Source organism: Lepisosteus platostomus, chromosome 2, assembly GCF_059453375.1.
Source record: "Lepisosteus platostomus isolate fLepPlt1 chromosome 2, fLepPlt1.hap1, whole genome shotgun sequence".
Lineage (NCBI taxonomy): Eukaryota > Metazoa > Chordata > Actinopteri > Semionotiformes > Lepisosteidae > Lepisosteus > Lepisosteus platostomus.
Genome location: NC_142612.1, coordinates 31,393,080 through 31,414,906, shown reverse-complemented (window position 1 = coordinate 31,414,906; position 21,827 = coordinate 31,393,080). Strand labels below are relative to the sequence as shown.

At 38.1% G+C, this 21,827-nt stretch overlaps 1 protein-coding gene across 6 annotated transcripts in view; it reads right to left on the bottom strand.

Moving 5' to 3' along the window:
* Positions 1 to 21,827, bottom strand: part of usp9 (ubiquitin specific peptidase 9) — a 60,124-nt gene that overhangs the window by 16,777 nt on the left and 21,520 nt on the right. For 2 of the 6 annotated variants that reach the window (XM_088605092.1, XM_088605056.1), the window contains exons 5-32: positions 20,968 to 21,080; positions 20,259 to 20,477; positions 19,131 to 19,246; positions 18,448 to 18,699; positions 17,938 to 18,076; positions 16,829 to 16,981; positions 16,213 to 16,317; positions 15,863 to 16,069; positions 15,027 to 15,163; positions 13,546 to 13,581; positions 12,670 to 12,803; positions 11,722 to 11,809; positions 11,251 to 11,593; positions 9,611 to 9,706; positions 8,855 to 9,066; positions 8,276 to 8,516; positions 7,971 to 8,120; positions 7,241 to 7,361; positions 6,665 to 6,795; positions 6,158 to 6,436; positions 5,376 to 5,537; positions 4,581 to 4,718; positions 4,205 to 4,371; positions 3,875 to 3,983; positions 3,433 to 3,579; positions 1,337 to 1,483; positions 767 to 974; positions 239 to 459 (exon numbers count right to left, since the gene is read on the bottom strand). In XM_088605092.1, the coding sequence (XP_088461218.1) occupies positions 239 to 459; positions 767 to 974; positions 1,337 to 1,483; positions 3,433 to 3,579; positions 3,875 to 3,983; positions 4,205 to 4,371; positions 4,581 to 4,718; positions 5,376 to 5,537; positions 6,158 to 6,436; positions 6,665 to 6,795; positions 7,241 to 7,361; positions 7,971 to 8,120; positions 8,276 to 8,516; positions 8,855 to 9,066; positions 9,611 to 9,706; positions 11,251 to 11,593; positions 11,722 to 11,809; positions 12,670 to 12,803; positions 13,546 to 13,581; positions 15,027 to 15,163; positions 15,863 to 16,069; positions 16,213 to 16,317; positions 16,829 to 16,981; positions 17,938 to 18,076; positions 18,448 to 18,699; positions 19,131 to 19,246; positions 20,259 to 20,477; positions 20,968 to 21,080 (4,571 nt within the window). The remainder of the gene's footprint in view (positions 1 to 238; positions 460 to 766; positions 975 to 1,336; positions 1,484 to 3,432; positions 3,580 to 3,874; positions 3,984 to 4,204; positions 4,372 to 4,580; positions 4,719 to 5,375; positions 5,538 to 6,157; positions 6,437 to 6,664; positions 6,796 to 7,240; positions 7,362 to 7,970; positions 8,121 to 8,275; positions 8,517 to 8,854; positions 9,067 to 9,610; positions 9,707 to 11,250; positions 11,594 to 11,721; positions 11,810 to 12,669; positions 12,804 to 13,545; positions 13,582 to 15,026; positions 15,164 to 15,862; positions 16,070 to 16,212; positions 16,318 to 16,828; positions 16,982 to 17,937; positions 18,077 to 18,447; positions 18,700 to 19,130; positions 19,247 to 20,258; positions 20,478 to 20,967; positions 21,081 to 21,827) is intronic. The other 4 variants (XM_088605103.1, XM_088605064.1, XM_088605074.1 and 1 more) reach the window with 3 other exon arrangements.

Genomic DNA, 21,827 nt, shown 5'->3' with positions numbered 1-21,827 from the left:
ATTAAAAAATCCATAAAAACATGAGTGCAGTTGTACATGTTGTGCCCTCAGCTCCAGGCTATGCCTGCGTGGCATGTGAGCTAGGAGATGGCTATAGTGTCAGTCACTGAATCCTGAGCAAGGATGGGTATCTTCATTGGGCAAAGCATATGCAATCAAATATCAATTTAAGGCCTTTGTTTGTGCCTAAGCACAGCCTGTATTTTGAAAGTGAAACACTGAAATATATGAACAGTACCTCATTGTCCTGCTTTTCATCTCCAGACATGTCGTCGTCAACGTCACTGCCTGTGCCTTCGATAGCTAGGATGCCGTTTCTGATGGGTGGGATCATGTACAGCTGCTGAATGACCGAGTTCATGTAACACGTGGCTCCTGCGTTTTTCAAACCAACAAAGCCTTTGGGAGGCCGAGGCCCAACAGGTGGCAAATACTCCCATTCTGTAAGTGCTTCACAACCTAGTTCACAGAATGCAACAAAAAGTCATGCCAGGGTTTAGTTACCAAACAATGCAGACCTCAAACAACTTACTACAACAGTCAGGTGGTGAACCAGCTTGATTTTTACACAAGGAGCTTAAGTAGCAGTATATACCTGATCAGAAATCAAACTTAAGGTATAAAATAACCATCTTTACATTTGCTTTTGTTCATATATTAAAGCAGTGAGGATCTGCTTTGTAACCCCAAGAGCTGTCATAATAAAACCATTGCGTGAAAAACAAACACCTCTCAAGCAAAGAACATGTGGCAAATGTGTGCATACCTAAGTAGTACATGTCAGTTAACGTGTCAACTATCTGTTTCAGATTTCGCACACAACCAACGGCAAGTGCAACCAGCAATTCAAAGCCAGCGTTGATGGTAGCAGGGGTGCTGCAGACTGGAATGGCCTGCTCGGTGGGGAATTCGCCACTCTTCATATATTGCAGGTACACATTGGATGCTGGGAAGATGAAATCATCAATCAGCTCCTAGGAGGGAATGAAAAGGGTTGTTATCAAAAGCAAAAAAGGGGGAGCAAGATCCCAAATTCTTAGTTTCATATATATTAATATACATTATATCATATGGGAACAGCACCAAGTAATTTCATACTCTTTTCATACTCTTGTGTGCCAGAACGTTAAGATTAAGTACCTAATATACACATAGGCAGTGCATGTTCTATACCGTATGTTAAATCTAAAAAATAAAACTGATCTTGAGTTAAAGCATAAAAAGGACAAAATAAGAGCTTACAAAAAACAACAATAAATCTCTGGTGACACCTACCTGTATGCATGTTGAATTTTTGGTTAAAACCAGCATTCTACAAAAGAACACAAAAACTCACCTTAATGAGATTGGCTCCACCCTTCTCACAGCCAATGGAGTACTTCTTTTCTGGAGTCTGAAAAGCCAACAGTTCCTTTGTGACTCCAAGGTGACCCTCGAGAATGGTCTCTTCCACACCCGTCTCTCCTGTTCGTTTCACTTCATCCTGCAATAAAAAAAAGCCATGAGCACATATTGTAAAGGCTTGTAAGAGAGAGAACCTGATAGTTAAAATTGCTCACTGGCTCAACCAGCAAAGGCACATGTTTGGAGGGCAGGATGTTCAGACAACACCCAGGCTATATTCGTATTTAGCTGTAATTAGCATTCCTCTGCATCAGTGCACAATTAGTCGAAGTGGATTGCAGACAGCCAGTGTATCAGCAAGCTGTGCAACAGCAACATTAAGATGTGTCAGCTAGCTGGAGCTTGCAACATCACCATCAGTTGCAGGTGACCAGAAACTGAACAGGATTACGTAACAATGGATTACCTATAGTTATAATGACAGACTTATCTAGCAAATATTCTACAGCCCTGATCATCTGGGTTTCGAAACGTACAGGGCAGTTCCTACATTTTAGATTGTCATAAGATTAAGTAAATGGCCCTGAAAATGCGTCTAGACTGAAAACGCAGGAATCCTACCTCGTAATTAAGTTAACAGCTTCCTTCCCATTTAACCGATATCTGAGAATCTAAAATGCGTTTAAAGCAGAAATTTAGGAAATCTTTTAACCTGCTGGCACTGAGCACCAGTGCTGACAGCTTAAGATAGTTAATCACACACTGGCAGTAGTAATAATTAAAAGTCAACCAGTTTTAACAAATTGGCAGAAAAGTCTATTACTAGTGTGCCATATTATAAGCTAAAGTGGAAAAGCTTTTGATGACGTACAACAAAATCCATTCGTCATTACACAACTAGCACTACTACTGTTAATAGTAGTCAATTAAAAACTTAGACCAGGTCACTTAATTCCCAAAATGAATAAAAGTTTAGAAATATAATAATGCAAGTGGAGGTTGGCATTGCTTCCTCATAGCGCTGGGGCCCTAGGTTGCTATCTGCATTGAGTTTGTGTATCTTCCCCATGTTCACATGGGTTTCCTCTGAGTACTCCAGTTTCCTCCCACAGCTCAAAGACAGGTAGGTTAAACGGCTTCTGGGAAAACTGGCCCTGGTGTGAGTGTGCGCATGTCTGTTTTGCATCTGTGTCCCATGCTAGGTGTACCCCGCCTTGCACCCATTGCTTACTGGGAAAGGTTATGGCTCCCATACCCTGTATTGGATGAAGCAGTTAGAAAACGGATGGATAATGCAACTGCTACTATATTTGGATGGACTCCAAACTGCACCTTTTGTTATTATACCAAACCCCCTTTGATGAGCTAAACAGCTTGCAGTAAATGTGCAATAAATGATTTGGCATGTTTTGTTTATATCTTCATGGCTTCTGGGGTGGATTTTTCATGTCTACCAGCTACCTTCAGAGAAAGATTTTTACCCCTTAGAGCACTTCAACTCATACTTTCATCAGTGCCTTTATTTGTTCATTATCCAAAAAGACATAGTATTCTTTCCTGGTCTGTCCCTGTTTCTTCACTTGTTCAATCCATACTACAATGTAATGAAAAAAGATGTTGTGGTTGCACTATAGGCAGTGATAGTCTTTTGTCTTTCTTGGACAAAGACCACAGAATACGTTTTTTTTTGCGTCTGGGGTTTTAGCGTTTGACAGTGGCGCTGTGATGGCAAGGCAACATCACTCCCAGCTGTAAGTGAGCAATTGTGTAAATCAGAGCAAAGGACTCAGATTAACCAAGAACTCAGATTTAAGGAGAGACTACAGACACCACAGATGGGGAACCAATGGTTCCAGGAATATCTACACCGAGCCATGTAAAACGCTATTAAAACTCTTAGGTACAAACACTCTTAAAATGTTGTTGATGTCTCCCAACAGCATGTAACACTAAAAGCAAAAAAGAACATAGGGCTATTATTGTAATAAACAGACATTAAAAAACTTCAAGGACAGTCTAACATATGAAGATGAATAAAATATTTACTCAAGGCAAAGCAAGAACTTAAGAAGCCATAAGTTAACCTACCCTGATCCTTTTTAACCAGTCAATTTCATTGTTGAGAAGAACTTCAGCATTTGGCAGGTTAATGTTGCTGTTGTATGCATAATTTAGTAAGTGCCTTAACAAAGTGAAGTAATCCCCTGCGTGCTTTGGTCTTTCTCTTGCAGTGCTCTAGGAAAAAAAAAGAAAACCATTTTGCTAATATCCAGTGAACAATAAATCAGTTACTCATGATCATCTTTAGTACGCCAATTTTTTTTGCATCTCAACAGCAAAAAAACGCCATTCATGAAACATTTAAAGCAAATTCACAGGATGGATTATATGCCACTTAATATCTAGTTCTAATTAGACAGGAGATGAAAATTGAAAAAATTCAATTTAATGCATATTCTACCATTAAAATCTGAACATAAAACATTTAACAAACGAATCGTTAAATGTATAATATATAGAGTAGGCTTACTCCCAAAACTGTGAACAGCAAGGTTATAAAGAACAGAAGGGGCCTGTGTCCCATGCAACACCGCGTAGCCATCAGAAAGAACTGCTCCTGAGCCATCTGACGAACTGACCTGGGAAGTTGCAAAAACAAATTCAATAACGACGGGTTAATTTCAGACTCGTAAAACAGCCATAAACTGCACGGAAAGGTACTGACAAGTGTGGCAAAATCTCAATAGATGACAATCTTCTGAAGTATTACATTAACAAAGTTTTAGTAAGAGGATCGTTTAAGAAAATGGTGCCATTTCATATTGTGCATGAGCATCAAGGCAATGCCATTCTAACTTACTTGCTCTGACAGTGCAAAAGCAAATCAATGATGAAGGTCTGCCATGCCTTTTCTTTACTAAGTGCATCTAGTGCTGTGGGGATCAAGGCAAAACAGAGTGTCATCACTTCCAGTGCTTCACAGCACACCTGCTCATCTTCTGTATCTGGTTCATTTCCTGCATTCGTCTGCAAAAAAGGATAAGAAGTTTTACCTTAGAGCTTTTTGAACTAAAACAAAATAGCACATTTTTGATGATGAATTTCTTCTTGCATCTCATAAGCTAGAGGTTAAATAAATTACGATGTCACTTTTCCAGTTAAAACAGCCATTCTGACTTACAAATTGTAATAAAAATGGCAACACAAATACCAATTTTAGACTCGTATCAACCTACCTTTTCATAAATCTTGCTGATTTCTTCATTTGAGCTGAACACAAGCTGCACTGAACCACAACCTGATGCCCAAACTATTTTCTGTACAGCCCTTATTACACAGATGTCTGGGATATATTTGGAGGCCTGAAAAAAATTCTGTATGTAGAACAAAAAAAAGGACAACAAAATTAAAATATTAAAAGTACACTTTTTAATTTTGATACATTGTAGCATGCACTTGTGAAAATCAAATTTAATGTTTTAGCCGCCTATGTTTTAACTTGAAGTGAGGTAATACAAAACTCCAGCACATCATGCTAAGACAAAAAGAGGCAACAGCAATACATCTTTTTTTGTCTTCTTGTTGAATACAAGAATACTGTTTTTCTGGAAAAATATTTTTTCCCTTTTCTGAACATGGCCTTTCCAAAATAAAATGAGGGAAGCATTTAAATATTACAAATATAAACAATACAAAATCCACAGAGATATTGTAGTTTTAGAACTAAGCACAACTTCGCAATGCTGTTTCCAACGTTCACACTTAAAACCACAACATTTTTATTCTAGGTGCGAATTACTTTGGCCAGGAGCATAAATATAAGCACATCGTTTATGATACAAGACGTAAAGATGCCTGCAGTTTAAAGCCTAAACAACTAAAGGAAAAAAGAGAAGGCCGTTATCTGTGGATTGTTATGGTACACTAACTGTCAACTGAAATGTCAAGTGATAGCCAACACATGACAGCCAGTAGGGCATGTTTCCTGTTTTCAAATAACACACATTTCTTTAACAGATGCTCTCACATACCTGTACCCCTCCCAACTGAGAGGAAACTACACCAACCTCATCTGAGATCTGCTGGGCAAGGCGAATTGCTACATTTCGCAGCATGCATTCGGATGATGGATTGGGAATGTTTTGCAGAGCATTTTGAAGAACTAAAGCCTGGTCGTGCGTAGCCTGGTTTATCTGGAAATTAAAAGGCAAGGGATGTCACTGCCAAATGGAGGAAATCAACCTGGAAATCTACAGACATCCCTGTTAAAACACTTTTCATGTATCCTTGAAACTCAAAATTGCTTATAAAAACTTTATGGACAAGCAGTTGGTGACATACTTTCCCTTCAGAAATCATTCCCCCTTGACATTTCTAGTAAGCATCTCTACATACACAAGCACACATGAAACAGGCCCTCAACAGTACCACAATTAAAGGGTGAAAGATCAGAGGCTTGCACATAGAATTAAGTCCACAGCTGTGATGCTTGCATCATGAAGCCACTACCAGGACACTTCATAGGGCTTGCGGTAGATGCATAACATCCTAGAGAAGACCCATTCTGTATTGTAAATGCAGAAACCTGTGAAACTGATGGTCTGGGCTCTGTTGCACCAAGTCATCCACCACTTACTACAGCTGTTCACTGTTGCCCATAAAATGTCTGTAGAATTCCAACTAGAAATCCTCCAATTTAAATATACGCAGACGTAAAAATCATTTGCTCATATAATAACCATCCACACAGATAGCAAAATAGTGCTCCATCCACTTCTGTGAAATTCCCAACATCATCATAAAAGTGACTTACTGGTGAAACAGGGCTTGTCCCTTCCACACCTGGCTGACAAGCTTCTGCCACTGCCTTCACGTGGCCAAAGCCGACGGCTGTCAGTAATAACTTGGCTATTTTTAGAGCGTTTAGATAGGCACCCCGCCTCGTCTCCATGTCCGCATTTGGCAGGAAGTTATTTCTTGTGAGCATGCTCAAAACGAGAGGCAAGCCACCGCTTTTTAAGAAGTTGTACTGGAAGTCACTCGCATCTTCTCCAAGGGTTCCACTGGCAGGCATTAACAAGGCATACACTACCTGTATCCGAAACAGAACACAGGTCATTAAACTACCGCAGTGACTGCTTGAAATCAAGAACAAAACAGTACAGAACGCCAGCAAAATTGATGCTCATTATCACATTCGTAAGTGACCAGTAAAAAGGTTGCAAACTACTTCAGGATTGTTAAAGCCAGAAATATTTTTAAAAAAAGACTATGCAGGTATTCAGATTGACATTATTTCCCAAAAGTGATATTCACTAACCTCTGTCAGGTACAGCACTTGAGAAGGAGATGGGCCAAAGAACAGCGAGTCTAGGGTTGGGCTAAGGCTGTTCTCACCAAGCTTTGCATGATCTAAGCAGATGGCTCGCAGCTTTTCTACTGTAGTGTTATCTGTAAAAAAAAACAACAAATCAAACATTCAACAAAATACCCTACAATACACAACAAGGGATATCTAAATTAGTTTAAAATAGAGTGTATTTATTTTAGTCATAATACAGTAGGAATTACATAGGGAATCATAAAAAAGATCAGGTCATTTATCCCACGCCACGTTTAGGTTTTTCATATTTGAACATTTGACTTATTAAAATGTGATTCTCTTTAAAGAATAGATCGGTTGCTCTCTAAAATCAGAACAAAGACCATAAAAAAACATAAAAAAGTTCAAATTTCCTAATTTTGTATTTTAGGTTTAAATCCAAATTTCTACTTGCTTTAAATCTGTATAGAATAACTGATAAAGCACCTTACTGAACCTAACAACCATAATCTGGACTAAAATGTGAAAGACGAAAAACACGATATGAAAACGTGTACTTCGATTTTGACCTACCTGGAGGCATGAGCTTCATGAGGACACGGGCACCATCTCTTAAAAGAGGCATGTTTAAACTGCAGCCAAGGTCGGCCACTTGCCACAGGAAAGAGACGTAGCGGATATGCAGTGACATGATCTAGACAGAGTAAAGAACAGGTATGGAAACTAATACACCCTTTAAGGCTTTTTTCAGAGAACAGAAGTTCCATTGAATCGCTTTTAAACTAAGGCTTTGTTGCCACGGTGTGAACAAAATTCAATTCTGTGATCAGTGGAACATAAGAACATGAAGGCTGTCAGTGCCTTTTTGGTAGTTTATCAGCTGAGCAATTAGAGTCATTATCCAAATTTAAAATTTGCTCAGTCACATCCTGAAGGAACGTAGAGTTGGACTTAATGGGAATTGATGTACAATAACTATGTTTCCAAGGTGTTCTGTAACATTTGCTGTACTGCAGTTAAAAAGTTTTCAGGACTCATTGTGAAAAATCTTTTTTAGATGATTAAAAGCTGGGCATTATCAAAATTATACATAAAGGTATTTTGTTTTTTCTGAAAGGGGCTTTTCTTTCCAAATGCACACTATGGAAATAAATGTGTATGGCTTCAGGGATTTTATCACCATAGAATAACATGCGCACAAAAGTGTGTAATAGACTGCATGATGCTGTGAAACTTTTACTTTCCAAAATGCTTTAGTACCACATGCCAAAATGCTTTAATACCAAAAACCAAGGCCCCTTACCACTCCTGGAAGACAACCTTCTACTTCAGGGTTGGGCCCGTCGCTATAGTGGTTACCATGGTTCCCTGGAGACCCGGTGGATGAATCAGAGGAACTGTCAGGACTTGAAGGCATGTTGGAACTGACCTGCGTGAGCTTGGCTGTGATTAACTAGAGGGGGCAAAGAAACTGCATCTGAATGACATGTGGAGGAAGCAAATGCTTCTAAAAATTAATCTGCCAACATTCTTAATAAAAATGTAGTCAGCGATTTTACAAAGATTAATTTAGACCATGTATTAATTCAATATCTAAAGAAACCGTACCGTTTTGTCTTTGAGGTTAAGCTGCCCAATTAACTTCCGATCATCAGCAGGATCGACAACCTCTCCTCCGATAAAAAGCTCTACTTTCGTGTGGGTACTGTTGGCTTTTATTCGCGTTAAGATACACCTCCGTACGGATCCAATGGTATCGTTGGTGTGAGACCAAATATCCAGGTCATCCACCTGCCGGCCTTGGTTTGGGAAGCGTACGATGAGCGTGATGTGTTTTCCGCGAAAAGCTCTGCAAGAAACACAAAAGACAAAAAAATTATTACGTTTAAAAACAACACTCACAAAAGAGATTCCACGAACAAAAACAAACTGTGAAAGAAGGATGTTTCTAGTGTAGTAAAGACAAAGCGCAGCCAATATCAGTATCTTTGAGTGTCAGTCTTGCGTTATACCAATAGCTCATGTATGCCAACTACAAAATGCCAGAGCCAGAAATTAACCACGTTAAAAAAGTTAATTTTTGACGATTTAAAGGATGAACAGTAGATGTCTTGTAGTACAATCACATAAAAAAACTATCACTTACAAACTTTACAGAAAGGATGATCTTGCATACATATATCATACCTCGACATTGGCAATATCGTTCTTTCCTCATGGTAGTCGCTGTCACACTCATTGATGTATTCTTTCAAGACCGTCAGCACTCTCACCATCCTAATTGCTTCTTGCCTTGCACAGTTAATACTGTCTTTGTCACCATCCAGTACACAGAGTGTGTCATAGGAGGCTTTCAGCCGGTCAAAACAAGACTGGACAAAGTCTTCATGAATCTCTACCTACAGAACAAAATCAGAAAACAAATCATAAATAATAAAATGCTCTCTACAGTACAACCTGTAAGTAATTAGAAAGCTATATAGTGAGAAGAAAATAGTTATACAAAAACACTCTGGCTGCTACCAGCCCTTGCTACTGGAAAAATGATCCTGATAAGTTTTACAATGATCAAAAAAATGAATTTATATATAAAATTCATATAAAATAAGTCAGCACTTCTGTTAATTAATGCAGTATTTACATGGGCATGTAAGATGTTTCACTTGCGTGTGGTTTAAAATGGTACTTAGGAATAAGAAGGGAAAGGTTTACCCATTTCTCAAAACTTCTTACACACTTGGGCCTAAGAAAGTCACTTTCCTTACTGAGTACAGACAATACCCTTTAAAGCTTTGGAATGCTTAGATCTGGGAAATAAAACTGAAAAAAGGCAAGTGAAGATATATAAAACCTTACAGTTGTATCAAGGACTAGTAAAATAACTGTGAGAACACTGATGAATGCAACCATAATCAAGCAAAAAAAGGAAATGTTTTTTTTTACCTGATTGACTTGTAATTTTGGTCCAAGATTTGTATAAATCTCTTTAAGCAAATCTATTGCTCTGTTGGCAATGTCATCACTTCCCTGAATCACAACCTGTTAAAATAAAAATCTAAAATCAAATCACAAAATCTTTCCTCAATACTAGTGTGAAGAGATTTTCCTTAAACCTAATCAGTGCCCACTGACTTGTCTACCAAGGAAGATCTAACCATTTTATTCAATAAAAAGCTCCACCATGAAAGGGAAACGGGGGCTGTGGGCCATAAGTATAAGCCTATTTTATACTTTTAAACTAACAGAACCAGGAACAGGGGTGGTTTTTAAAACAAGCCTTTAAAAAGATAACATCAGACAAAAAAACAACTGTACATATCTATAATCTCCTTATTTTTCTTTCAGTATTTTGATTTTTTAAATTTGACTACACTTCTTAAGACACAAGCTCATGGGTAAGAGACTCTTGCAGGAAGACCACTTGTCATTTCACAGCTCTGCTACTCTGACTTCACACAGGACCCTGAACTATGTGGCAGAGATTGTGCCAGTGCACTAGGTGGAGAGGGGACCTACGGGGTTGTACCCCTCTGAAACTGAAACCACTGCAGACTGAGGCTGTCAGTGGACCATTAAGCTCCACCGTTTCTGATCCAGATTCACAGACCTGCAGATAGTACATGACTCAGAGGTCCCACAAGCGCTTCTACGTCAATGAGGGAGCAATGCTGATAGCACAGCTGAGCAGCAGATTAAAAATGGGAAAACTAAAGGGGAGAAATAATTTGAGACTTTCTTCATTAAATAAAAAAACACTGACAATGCAAGGCAATGCACACAGTCAAGCTGACTTCTGAGGAGAAGGAAAACATCAAATGCTCTGACTCCAAAGACACTGCTGCATAAAGATGAGACTAAAGAATAGGAGGGCAATGTCTGATTTTCATTGAATAATGAAAACAGCACCTTTTATTTCCGGAAGCCTTGTTTTGCTACCTTGGGTGGGTCTGAAACTTTAATGGCTATAAAAGAATCCATGTACTGCACATAAGATTTTAGAAAATTGAAGGCAAATAACTTTTCTAAAGTAGGTAAAACGATTATTAGTAACAAGGCTTTCTTTTTAAAACAAATTCTTTAAACTGAACACAGACTTGTACACAATTTTTTAGATGTAATTGAACACAGAATACAAATCAGAAGCAACACCCGTATTTACCAATTAAAAAAATTGAATTTTTTGTAATGTTTAATGTTAATGTTTTTAATGTTTCTTTATTAGCCCTATACAATTTCTTGCATTAGGAATGCGTCTTTTCGCATACCCCAGCTTTTTTCTCCAGGGAGACACAGACACAGAGACAGGGAGAGAAGCTTGGGGTCAGAGCGCAGGGTCTGCCATTGTACGGCGCCCCTGGAGCAGTTGGGGTTAAGGGCCTTGCTCAGGGGCCCAACGGAGTAGGATTCCTCTGCCGGCCGCGGGATTTGAACCGGCAACCTTCCGGTCACAGGCGCAGATCCTTAGCCACAGAGCCACCGCTCCGCCCGTATATCATTGAGGACAGTCCTATGATCATATACACCTCTGCATAACTATCAGTAGACTCTATTTAACTTCATGTGCTGTTTAGTAAGGCTCTTACCCTCCATAGGTAATCCAATCCTATGAGTTCCAGGTCATCCATCATGTAGGCTCTTCGCTTGGCCACCAGTTTTCCTTCCCTACAGTTTACAGCTTTGAAAAAACGTTCAAAGCACTTCATCCCGTTTTCTGTGAGGAGTGAAGGATCCAGCTGCAGCACGTTGTTTTCAAAGAAGTCCTTGTTGATATCGGGGTCCAGGTCTGGCTCATCTCCCATGAGTTTGGAATACCATTTGAAGCAGGCCTCCCTGTCGCAGAGGAACACCGCATTCTCAGCGAGACACTTCCAGATCTGTTTTGCTTGCGGAGCGCACAACCACAGCTGTCCGTCTTTTAGCAAAAACCTTTAGAAAAAAAAACATGAAAGACCAAGCTTTTTTTAGCAAAACGTTGAAAGCAAACATGTGACAGAAGGATTCCAAAGAAAACTCTTGGCATGAAGTGTCACTACAATGAAAGCCAACCCTCCTACCTCAAGAAGTTAAGCCTTTCCTGGACTTCTTGCACATGGCTGTATCGACTGCCAGCCCGTACTGTCTGTGGATCGTATTCCAAGTGCTCTGGAAATGATACTTTCATGTCAGTGCAACTTAAAACAGCCAAAATCTTTTAAGCTTTTTGAAGATTCCAGCTCTTCAAAAATGTCCTTTACTGCTATGGCTTTTGAAAGCGTTTAAAATATTAACAGGCACCACTTGATAAAAGACCCAAGGCAAGTGAAAACTGACAAGTAACCATCTTCAGTATAAGTGAGATACAGTCTAAATGTGAGCTACATAATGCTGGAATAAAGGACATAGTGAATTTCACCACTCAGCCACAGCTTCCCAGATATAAGCCATTGGAACCAAAAATAATTTGCTCTCACTATATTGTGATGTGCACTACTAAACTCAAATACCATTTTGCATTATATGCGTCACGAGCAGAATACGAACATGACCAAGGCTGTAATCTGTTCACAGTGACCGTAAATCTGGCATATCTGGCTCCAAAAATATTTGGTTCCATTTCATTGAAAATAAAAACTATATCATATTCAGATAAACTTTCCCTCATTTTCAACAAGAAGGTCCCTTTTTTAAGAGTGTTCCTTTAGAACAAACTGTAGTTACAAGTTTAGTTAAAAAATACATTTTCAACAGTTTCTGGAGATTTGGACACCTGACGGATGCTGTAGCTCTTTAGAGCATAATATCTCCTGTCAGATACTTTGGCCTCTCTCCAATTTTGAAACAGATGTCTTAAGAACACTTTATACCTGAACTAGGGTAGTGATTACACGATACACCTATTTTCTTTGAAATTTTTAAATAATTCAGGTCATCAATAATTGACATGACATACTGCAATCTGCTCCATAATCACTTTTTAATGTAATCTGATTAAAATGGAGAATTTAACAAATCAGTTTTGTTACCTTTGGCGAACTGCCTCATGCTTTCCATGTATGCAGATAGGTTTTCTGCCACCAAAGTCACAAGAGCATGGTTATGTTGAAGCTGGTTTATTAGATCATGGCGATAAAACACGTGTGGGCTCCGCTGCGTCTGACTGTTACCAAAAGAAAAAAAAAGACTTAACCAGAAATGTTTTACATTACAATTTAAATCTGAATGTTTCACTTACAAAGGATCTAAGGCAATCTTTAATAAATTTCAACTGATTTCACGAACATGAATTTGCAATTGACATTTTCATTCGCCACTTAGGCATCACACAGAGCTGGCTGCTGAGTGCTACTGAAGGTTTTCTAAAATGACAGCTATGGTAACATTTTTTCCCATTTAAGAGCTTGAGGTAAATGTAATCTAATAAATTCATCCAGTTCATATCTTTGAAGTTATATACTGTTTAAGAGCTCAAGAGAAGTTTTTACACCCTTGTCTTTTAACAGTTTTCAAATTTTAAAATATAAGCCCTACTTTAAACAGAATTACTGCCATCTGATTTAATCACTGCTTGACAGACTCAGTCTATATGCAACACAAATGAACAGATAAACAATTTAATCAAGAAAGATAGTGTACTAAGCAGGTGCTCATCGCTCAATTCAAGACTGGTGTGAAGAAAACTGAAAAGGAACAGCATCCTCAGGATTTGGTTAAAAGTTGGAACCATATTAAAAATGATTTGTGAGTTCTGGAATGGACATAGAATAGGGGGAGACTCCTAGCAAAGCAATTAAAAAATGCCTGTTAAAATCACATCATTTAAATCATTATTTACTGCAGAATTTAATCAGATTTGTCAGAACTGAAGAAATGACAATAAACCAAAATCGTGGCCAACTTACCCTAAGTTCTTTTCTATGTTAATATGTTTTTTCTTTCTGAAAAACAACAGGCATTTTCTGTACTTCAGCTACATTAACACTTACTCTAGATTAAAACAACTATTTAAATATCTTAAGTCTAAATCTATGGATCAATACAAATATGAATTTCCCAGTAAGTTTTCACATTTTCTATCCTGTGCTAGTTTTGCAAAATACTATGTCTTAGGGTATAATTGTGTTTGGTTTATGATTAGGACAATGCAATGCATCCATTTTAAGAAAAACTATAAAACCATGTCACCACTAAGACTTCGGTGGAATAGTAAGTGTTGCATCTGCTCTGGCTTTTATCTGTCAGACAGTGCAGCACTGAAATGACCCCAAGCCAAAAAATACTGAATTCCCCCTTTAACATATTAAAAAAAATTTAATACCACAATTTTGATATGCTTTTTACAATAACCAGGACAGGAGAATACTAGGGATTTCTGTTGTGGCTGCATTAAAATTATCTGTAAAACTGATAAGCAGAAAAAGGTGGCTGTTAAGATACTTTTAGAAGGCAAAAAAGCAAAAGCATAAAAAATGTTCGCTTGAAAAATTCAACTAAATTCTCTGCTTTTAAGGCACTGTTCCTTATCCGGCTTAAAATATAAAATTTCAATGCTAAGTGTCAAAAAATGTATTAACAGAAACAAAGCTAACTTTATGTAATAAAACATTCACAACTCTAATAATGGAAAGCTAACCCATACAACAGTCAGTTTACATTCTATTCAACCTTAAAAATGTGAAAAGGTAATATTAAAAAAAATAATAACACTAGTCAACGTGTGATGAATTTCTACAACAAAATCGGCAGGTCTTGTTTGGAAAGGAATGCCAACAGAAAAAAGCTTTGCAAAAGTTAATCATACAGATTTCTGAGATTGTCAATACAGATAATCTGTGCATAACGAGCAAGATCTACAAATTTCAGCTTTGATCGGTACAGGTGCAGAGGAAACTATCAGCGACATGAACAATATTAAAACACTCCTGCCAAGTGTGGTTTTTCAAGTGTTACTTTATTTCAGCATTCCGTGCTTTCTAAAAACAAAGCTCAAGGCGCATGACCTATATAATGTGCTGCCATCTTAGATTGAGGGCCGGTTCAAAGGGGAGATATCTACATTAAAGTTTTAACATAAAATAATCACCTTACAGCAGTTCCTATCAACTAAGGATGAGAGTTAGCAGAATACAGGCAGAAGATGGTTAAGAGAGATCTAGCAATGCAAGAAGCAGTGGTAAGCAAGAGCAGTTTTCATTCCTTGTAAATAAGCTAAAAATATTTTACTCACCCGAAAATGTCATACTCACATGATTTTAAAAATACAGGACATAGGATTGCACCATGTTTTGCAGAAGGTGCCCACACTTTTACCAAAATGTGTGCAAAACATCTTTTCCACAGACATGACATCTCCACAAATAAAATTAACAACTCAATTTATTACCTTAAATTCTGGGGCGCTTCCCCAAACAAGCTACAAATTTCTCTGATTTGCTTCAGTGCAGGAATGACCCATTTGTCATTGGTTCGCAGCTCTTCAATGAATCGATCTATCCACTGGATCTTCTGTGTGTCTCGGTCCTGAAGAGATTCCCAATGCATTTAAACAGTCATTTAACTGTTCAACAGGTAGCATTAATTAACAATTTCTAACCTTAGGGCTTAAAACATTTCAAATGTTCTCATTGACATTGAAAAAGTACCACTGTATGCAACCAGTGGAGCACCAGCAATACAGAAAGCCCCCGTCCTATAAATGGATCAGTTGTATATAATAATTCCTCACTTTTATAGTGCCCATTCCACTTAAACAGCAATATACAAGTAATGGGGACTCACTTTCACTAATGAGTTTTAACAACCACAAAGAGTCAGGACTTCTGTTTTACATCTCATCCAAAGGACGGCACCTTTTTGACAGTATAGTGTCCCCGTCACCATTACTGGGGCAATAGGACCCACTTAGACAGTGGAGTGACTGCCCCCTACCAGTCCCGCTAACACCTCTTGCAGCAGCAACCTTAGCTTTCCCAGGAGGTCTCCCATCCAGGTACTGGCCAGGCTCACACCTGCTGAGCTTCAGGGTGATGTAGCTGCTGGCTATACACTAAAAACATGTTCTAACACCATTTTAGTTCTTTTAAAATTACACAATTATAATTTCTGACTTAAGACAAATAATTGTCTTTAGATCATTTCTGTCTTAAAAGGTGAAAAGGTTAAATGAACTAACAAAAGGTGGTCTCGTTGTCACAAAACGTAATAAAATATTACAATTACCTGAGAACAGCTATAATCTAGGATTTTAATGTGGGCGCTCAGAGCCTGGTCCATGATGTCAACGGGTACATCATCGCTATGTGCCAAATTCCACAGGAGGTTCAACACCTTGTGGGCCATGACCCCATCTTTGTCATCCTCAGCAAGGCGACGAATCAGCTCCAACAGCTTCTCCCGCTGCTTTTTACTCGCATTTGTCCAACTTGCCTTTAATAGAAAAAGCAAACATATCCCTTAATATACAGCACTGGCTTTAATCCTCTCACTGGTAAGTGATTTTGAGGCGACAGGCTGTTAAAAAAAACATCTACATGTGGCTTTACATTCTTGCACAACTTGAAACACCTCACCTTGAAACAATCAAAGAGATGGTCGAGCTGCTCAGGCGAAAAATCCCAAGCCAGCTTTGCAAGGAGGTCATGGACGTTCTTGACAATAGCTTCATGCTTTCCTGCCTATGGAAGGATGACAAGGTGCAGCAAGGTTAGAACAAAGAACTTTCATTTCCATGATAAGAAAGTGGAGATTTTACGGAAACAGAACATTTATCTTTTCTGCTCTTATTACAGATCGAAAGGAAATTCTAAACATCCCACTCAGCTCAAATGGGTACCCAGCTCACCAATCATAAAAATGTTAAAATTGAGGTAAATGTGCGGTAAGCTTAATTTTATGACCAAGTCTGAAGACGTTCTGAAGAAAGCATCTCATGAGAGAAATATTAAGCAGAAGATTCGTGTGAACCATGGATGACATGTACTTTAAATAAAGGCGCTGAGTATAATATTCAATGGCCAAGAATGCTGTGGGTGAAATATGTTCAATCAAAACTTCAATCCCCTGGTTGACATTAAGAAATTATATGCAAAGAAAACACATGCACAGAGCCCAGAAAAAGAGGCAACAAACAGAAATGAATTAATATAAACCTAATTTTCTCAAGTTATTTTATTTTTAATATCTTACCTGTGCTGCCCAGATGTTGTCAAGATCCTGAAGGGTCAGGGCCTTTTCTTTGATGACAAATCGAAGGATTTTTTCCAGTTTCTCCACATACTGTGGCTGATGTAGACTATCTCTTAGCACTATGGACAAAATGTTGTTTTGCTGGATCCATTCCTACGAGAGAGTTCCTCAGATTGCTTAGTGGCCCAGCAGCAAAAAAAACTTACATGTCACACATAAAACAGAACTGCCCTCCTAACAACTCATGAATAAACACACTGACGGGACAGTAATCCTCAAGATCTATTTTTAATTTTACAGAAGGAGTGGGTTCGATTTACATATAACAAACAGAAAAAAGGCCAAAACAGCCTGCAAAGATGGTTTACAGCTGGGTCCTGTCCTATAAACACTTCAAATCAAAGACAAAGAGCATGAGGACAAAAAAGAAGGAAATGTACTCATATTAGAGAAATTAAAGAGGGACACTGCCTCTTCTGGCTCTATAACTGAGTTTTTATAAAAAATATTTATGGGCCATTATACAAGTCTATTCTTAGGGATGTTTTTAGGGTGAGCCGGAATAAATTCCATATTGTGAAGTATTAATGGCAAAATAATACTTGACTTTGTGAATTTAGATAGTGCACTTTGTGTTTTTACACGTTTTAACAATTGAGACTTTCTGTAAGTAAGAATTCCATTGTACCAGTACATGTACAGGTTACATATGTCAATAAAGTTTAAGTTAAAGTTTTTAACATTAAATAGTGATACAATCATGTCTCTACAGAACTGGGTGCTTCAGCCATGAATATTACACTGAGTTTATGAGGTTGAGTTCTCCTACCCAACTAAATGACAGTTGTCAAATAAGTGCAAATCCCCTTTTCAATAAGAACTGGCTAAAAATTGTGAAATCTCAAGTGCCAGTGTGCAGGAAGAGATTTAAGAATGAGGTTCAGAGGACACGAGCACTAGGAAAGCAGATCAGTTTAAGTTAATGTTAAAAATTAGTAGCGAGAATGTAAAAAAAATCTCCAGACGACATTAAAAAATGTTATGCAATATGGTCAAAAACTATATCTTGTTCTGATAAAGCACAACATAAAAAGAAAAATTGTACTTACTGCCATTCTCTCAGCTGTAAGCCACTCCTCCTCCTCAGGATTGCCATGTCGATGTGTGTAATAGGAAACGCTGGATATCACCTTATTAACTTCATTTAGTGCATTCATTTTTCCATTAAAAGAAGAAATTTGCAATAACCTGTTTTTTTAAAAAGCAAAACACTAATCAGAATTATATTTTGAGATGTACAAGTCATGGTTACAATCAAAAGGTAGGTACTGCCTTCAATGCCTTCAATCTCCAAAACTAGAACACAAATGCAGTATTCGTGCCTATATGATGGGGTCAAATATAGAAGAAAATAATACACAGAGTTATTAGCAAAAAAAGAGGCAAATCTTCACTCTTATAGAAAAAACATTTCAAGTACAATGTAATGGACAAGCACTTCATTCTAATTATGTCTGCAAATCCCAAAAGCTTTAACACATAGCACGAGTTATACAGTATCTTCTGAACTTATAAGACAACGACTTTATCCATTCACATTTTCAAGAAAAAAGGCTCACCTAAGAATCATTTTTAACCTAAAAATTTCTAAGTTTTTCACTGTTTCTTCTTGCCCTGGTACCCGTGAAGCTAGGTTCTTCAATGATTTGATTATCATCGACAAAGCATCGTTTTTGGCTTCATTCTTTGCTTCCTTTTTCAACTCCTCATCTGTCAGATTTTCTAGGAACTGAGGAACCATTTCTATTATTGGGAGGAAGTACTTCTTCACCGTGTGCAATGTTAAAAACTCATAGCACTGCCCAAATGGTCTGAAAATAACAAAAAAAAAAAACATTAAAAACCATCAGCAAGACACACGGAAACATTTAGTTTTACTCCTAAAGTAAATTACAGAACATCTAGGCAGTAATGGAAAATTAACTACCGAAGAAATTAAAAAAGTCACGTTTTAAATTAGTGTAAATAATGCATTATAAATGAAGGTTTAACAATTAGTTCACTCGAGCTAGGTTCTACTGAGTATGATGTTTAATAAGCCATCAGCAGTTATAAGATTTTGATATTTGGTTAAGATTACTATGAATACCACTGTGCATCTTTAGATGTTTTATTAACACTTTATGGAAACAATTGCTTGCAAACTGATCAGAAATATCTATTAAACCATTTACATAATTTAAACTAAAGCTTCGCTGAAACTATTCTGAAAAGAGTTGTTTTGTATGAAAGCATCACTTACTTGATGAGGGCTGCAATGATCTGAACATTCAAGGCCTGTCCACTCATAAATCGATCATGCAGGATCTGAAACCCGTTTAACGTGCCGAACTTGTTTATTAAATCCACTAACCAACCCTGAAAGGAAATAAATTGGTTTGTGAGCAAACTTAACGTCTTTCCACAGTAAATAAGATTTCTATTATTTCCCCTAAAATCTTTTTAGCAATGTTTAAAGTACCGTGTAAAATGCATTACATTTACAAAGAGCCCTTCAAAAAAAAAAATCAATAAGAAAAACAAAATGTCTGTTTAATCATTAGTCAGTTTAATTCTCCCATGCTTCATAAGGCATTCAGTCCATGTTGACACTATACCCACATATTCTTCTTCCAGCTTTCAATTCTTATTTTCTGGCATTCCTTTTCTAATTCCACTGTAATGTGTAATCTGACAGATGTACATCCTTTCATTTTCCTCCAAGTATTTATAGTAATTCTGCCGTTTTCTTCATATCCTGAGGCAACTCTACACACATACACTTCTTCTAAGAACATTACACAGGTTAACCATCCTCCCTGAAATTATAATTCTGCACAAAGGATAAAGAGATAGAAATTGTTGAGACCGTAAGTGGGATCATTCTTTATCTCATCATCCAGGAATAAACACCACACGCATTTTTCTCTCTATGGTGGGCTCTCAGAAAAAAAAAAACATGCCGGTTCTCAGAAACTTTAGATAAGCTATAAAGCTTAGAAAGAAGCTGTAAGGAATCTTTCTATATTTCATAATGGACTTTACTTTCGACTTGTCTCTTTGAAGCCAGCAAACGCTGATGCAGTTCCCCACTCAAACACCTATGTGACAGGATGAAAAGATAACTTGTAACGAAAGCACCTACTTGATAGGAGGGGTCGTTCTGGACACTTCAATTCAATTTATACAGCAAACATGACCAACTTCCCATGTCGGGAATGCAGACTAAGGAAAGGCTAAAAACCATGGGCTTCCCAGAGTGCAGCACAGTTTTTCCCCAGTGCTTTGCGTGACCAATATATAGAGGAATTGTAAATCCAAACATTGTAGGAATTCTCATCTAACATGAACACGACATACACGCAGCTCAAACAGCAGGGGGTTCACTCACCTTCGGTGACCGTGGATCAGGTGGACGGGCAAAAAGCTCATCTTCAGCCATCTGCACGGCAGCGGGCACCGTCTCAGAAGGACGGGTACCGTTGTAGATATGGAACTTGCAGTGAGGATTTAAGGCCATAGCAAGAAGCTCAAGAAGAGGAAACCAGTCCTGGGAGAGCTTGGCCACACAGAGTTCTACCAGCCGGTGAGTGTTGTTAATAATACACCTCTGTTGAAGCAAACATGTCTTCCATCTCAGGGAATGTTTCAAGTGTCAAGCCATTTACAACACCTAGCACCCTCCATGTACATGTTGCTACACTCGCAAATTTGTTTGAAAATAATTTGATTAAAAATTCTCCTTTCATGTGGAAGCCTTTTAATTCCACAAAACAGACCACCATGCAGATTATGGCAGCTGCAATTTTTGTTTTCTGCTGATAAATTTGTTTACAGAAGGAACGGCTCCAAAAATCTGTTGCTTGTTAACAGCTTGTGAAAGTGACCGAAAAACACCAATTCTTAAAAATACCGACTGCACTTGTAATTTTCCAAGTGCATGTTGGCTTGTATGATGCCACAGTTTTTTTATTTCTAATAATTCTCTTTTTATTTGATTTGATCATCTCAGAAAACATTATAAAAATTACACCAGTTTTGTTCTGCTAAATTGTGTTAATTTTTTGTCCCACCCACAAGTTGTCTTACTGTATACTCACATGAATCTCAAATTTCCAGCCACTCACAGCCTCATCTGTAAGGATTTTTGTAAAGGAAATCGTCAAGCCATCTCGAAAAAATCTCTGGCATGCTTCACACTTTACATCAAGTCCTTGAAAGGAGAAAGAAAAAAAGAATGAATACAAAGAAAAAAAGACTCGAGCAGAAAAGAGCTGGTAACAATACCAAGATGTTCAATTCTATAGAATAATTTCACCGAAACAAACCAAGTCCATAACAGTAAGCAAATGCCTTTCGACAAGTTTGTACAGAGTGTGAGACTTCTCACATCAGGTACATTTTTTAAAAGGAAAGCAAAGTGAATATCTGATGGGCAATCCGGCCTTGACAAAATAACGTCCAGTTATAGGAATTACCAAATTAAACTATCTGCTCAAAAATAGTTTTGCAACTGTTGACAAAGGTATTTATTGTAAACATTTGACTAGATCATTATTTAAAATACAGGGTAGAACATGAGTTTTTTTTCCAAATAAATCTGATTTTTAATAAATTGTAGAACTGCCCATTTTTTTAAAATCACCACAAAACGGAACCACCAATTGTTTTTCACTGCCTTTCAAGCTCCCAAGCATGAACCCTGACAGCTGACACAGGGGAGAATGAGGAAGTGCATGGAGACTCTTCTCCTGCCCACCTTCAAGCCAGTTGCCTTTTAACAGGTCCCCAGGCAGCCCCACCCCTGTACCGGAGGATCAGCACCTTCCTTGCAGACAGCAGCGCGTTCAAGTGTTGCCGAGAGCTGACGGACACCAGGCTGAGTAATCCCACTCTCCCCTCAGCGACGCACGGCCAATTTAGCGCAGCCGCTTGGGGAAACCAGGTCACAGGGAGCTGG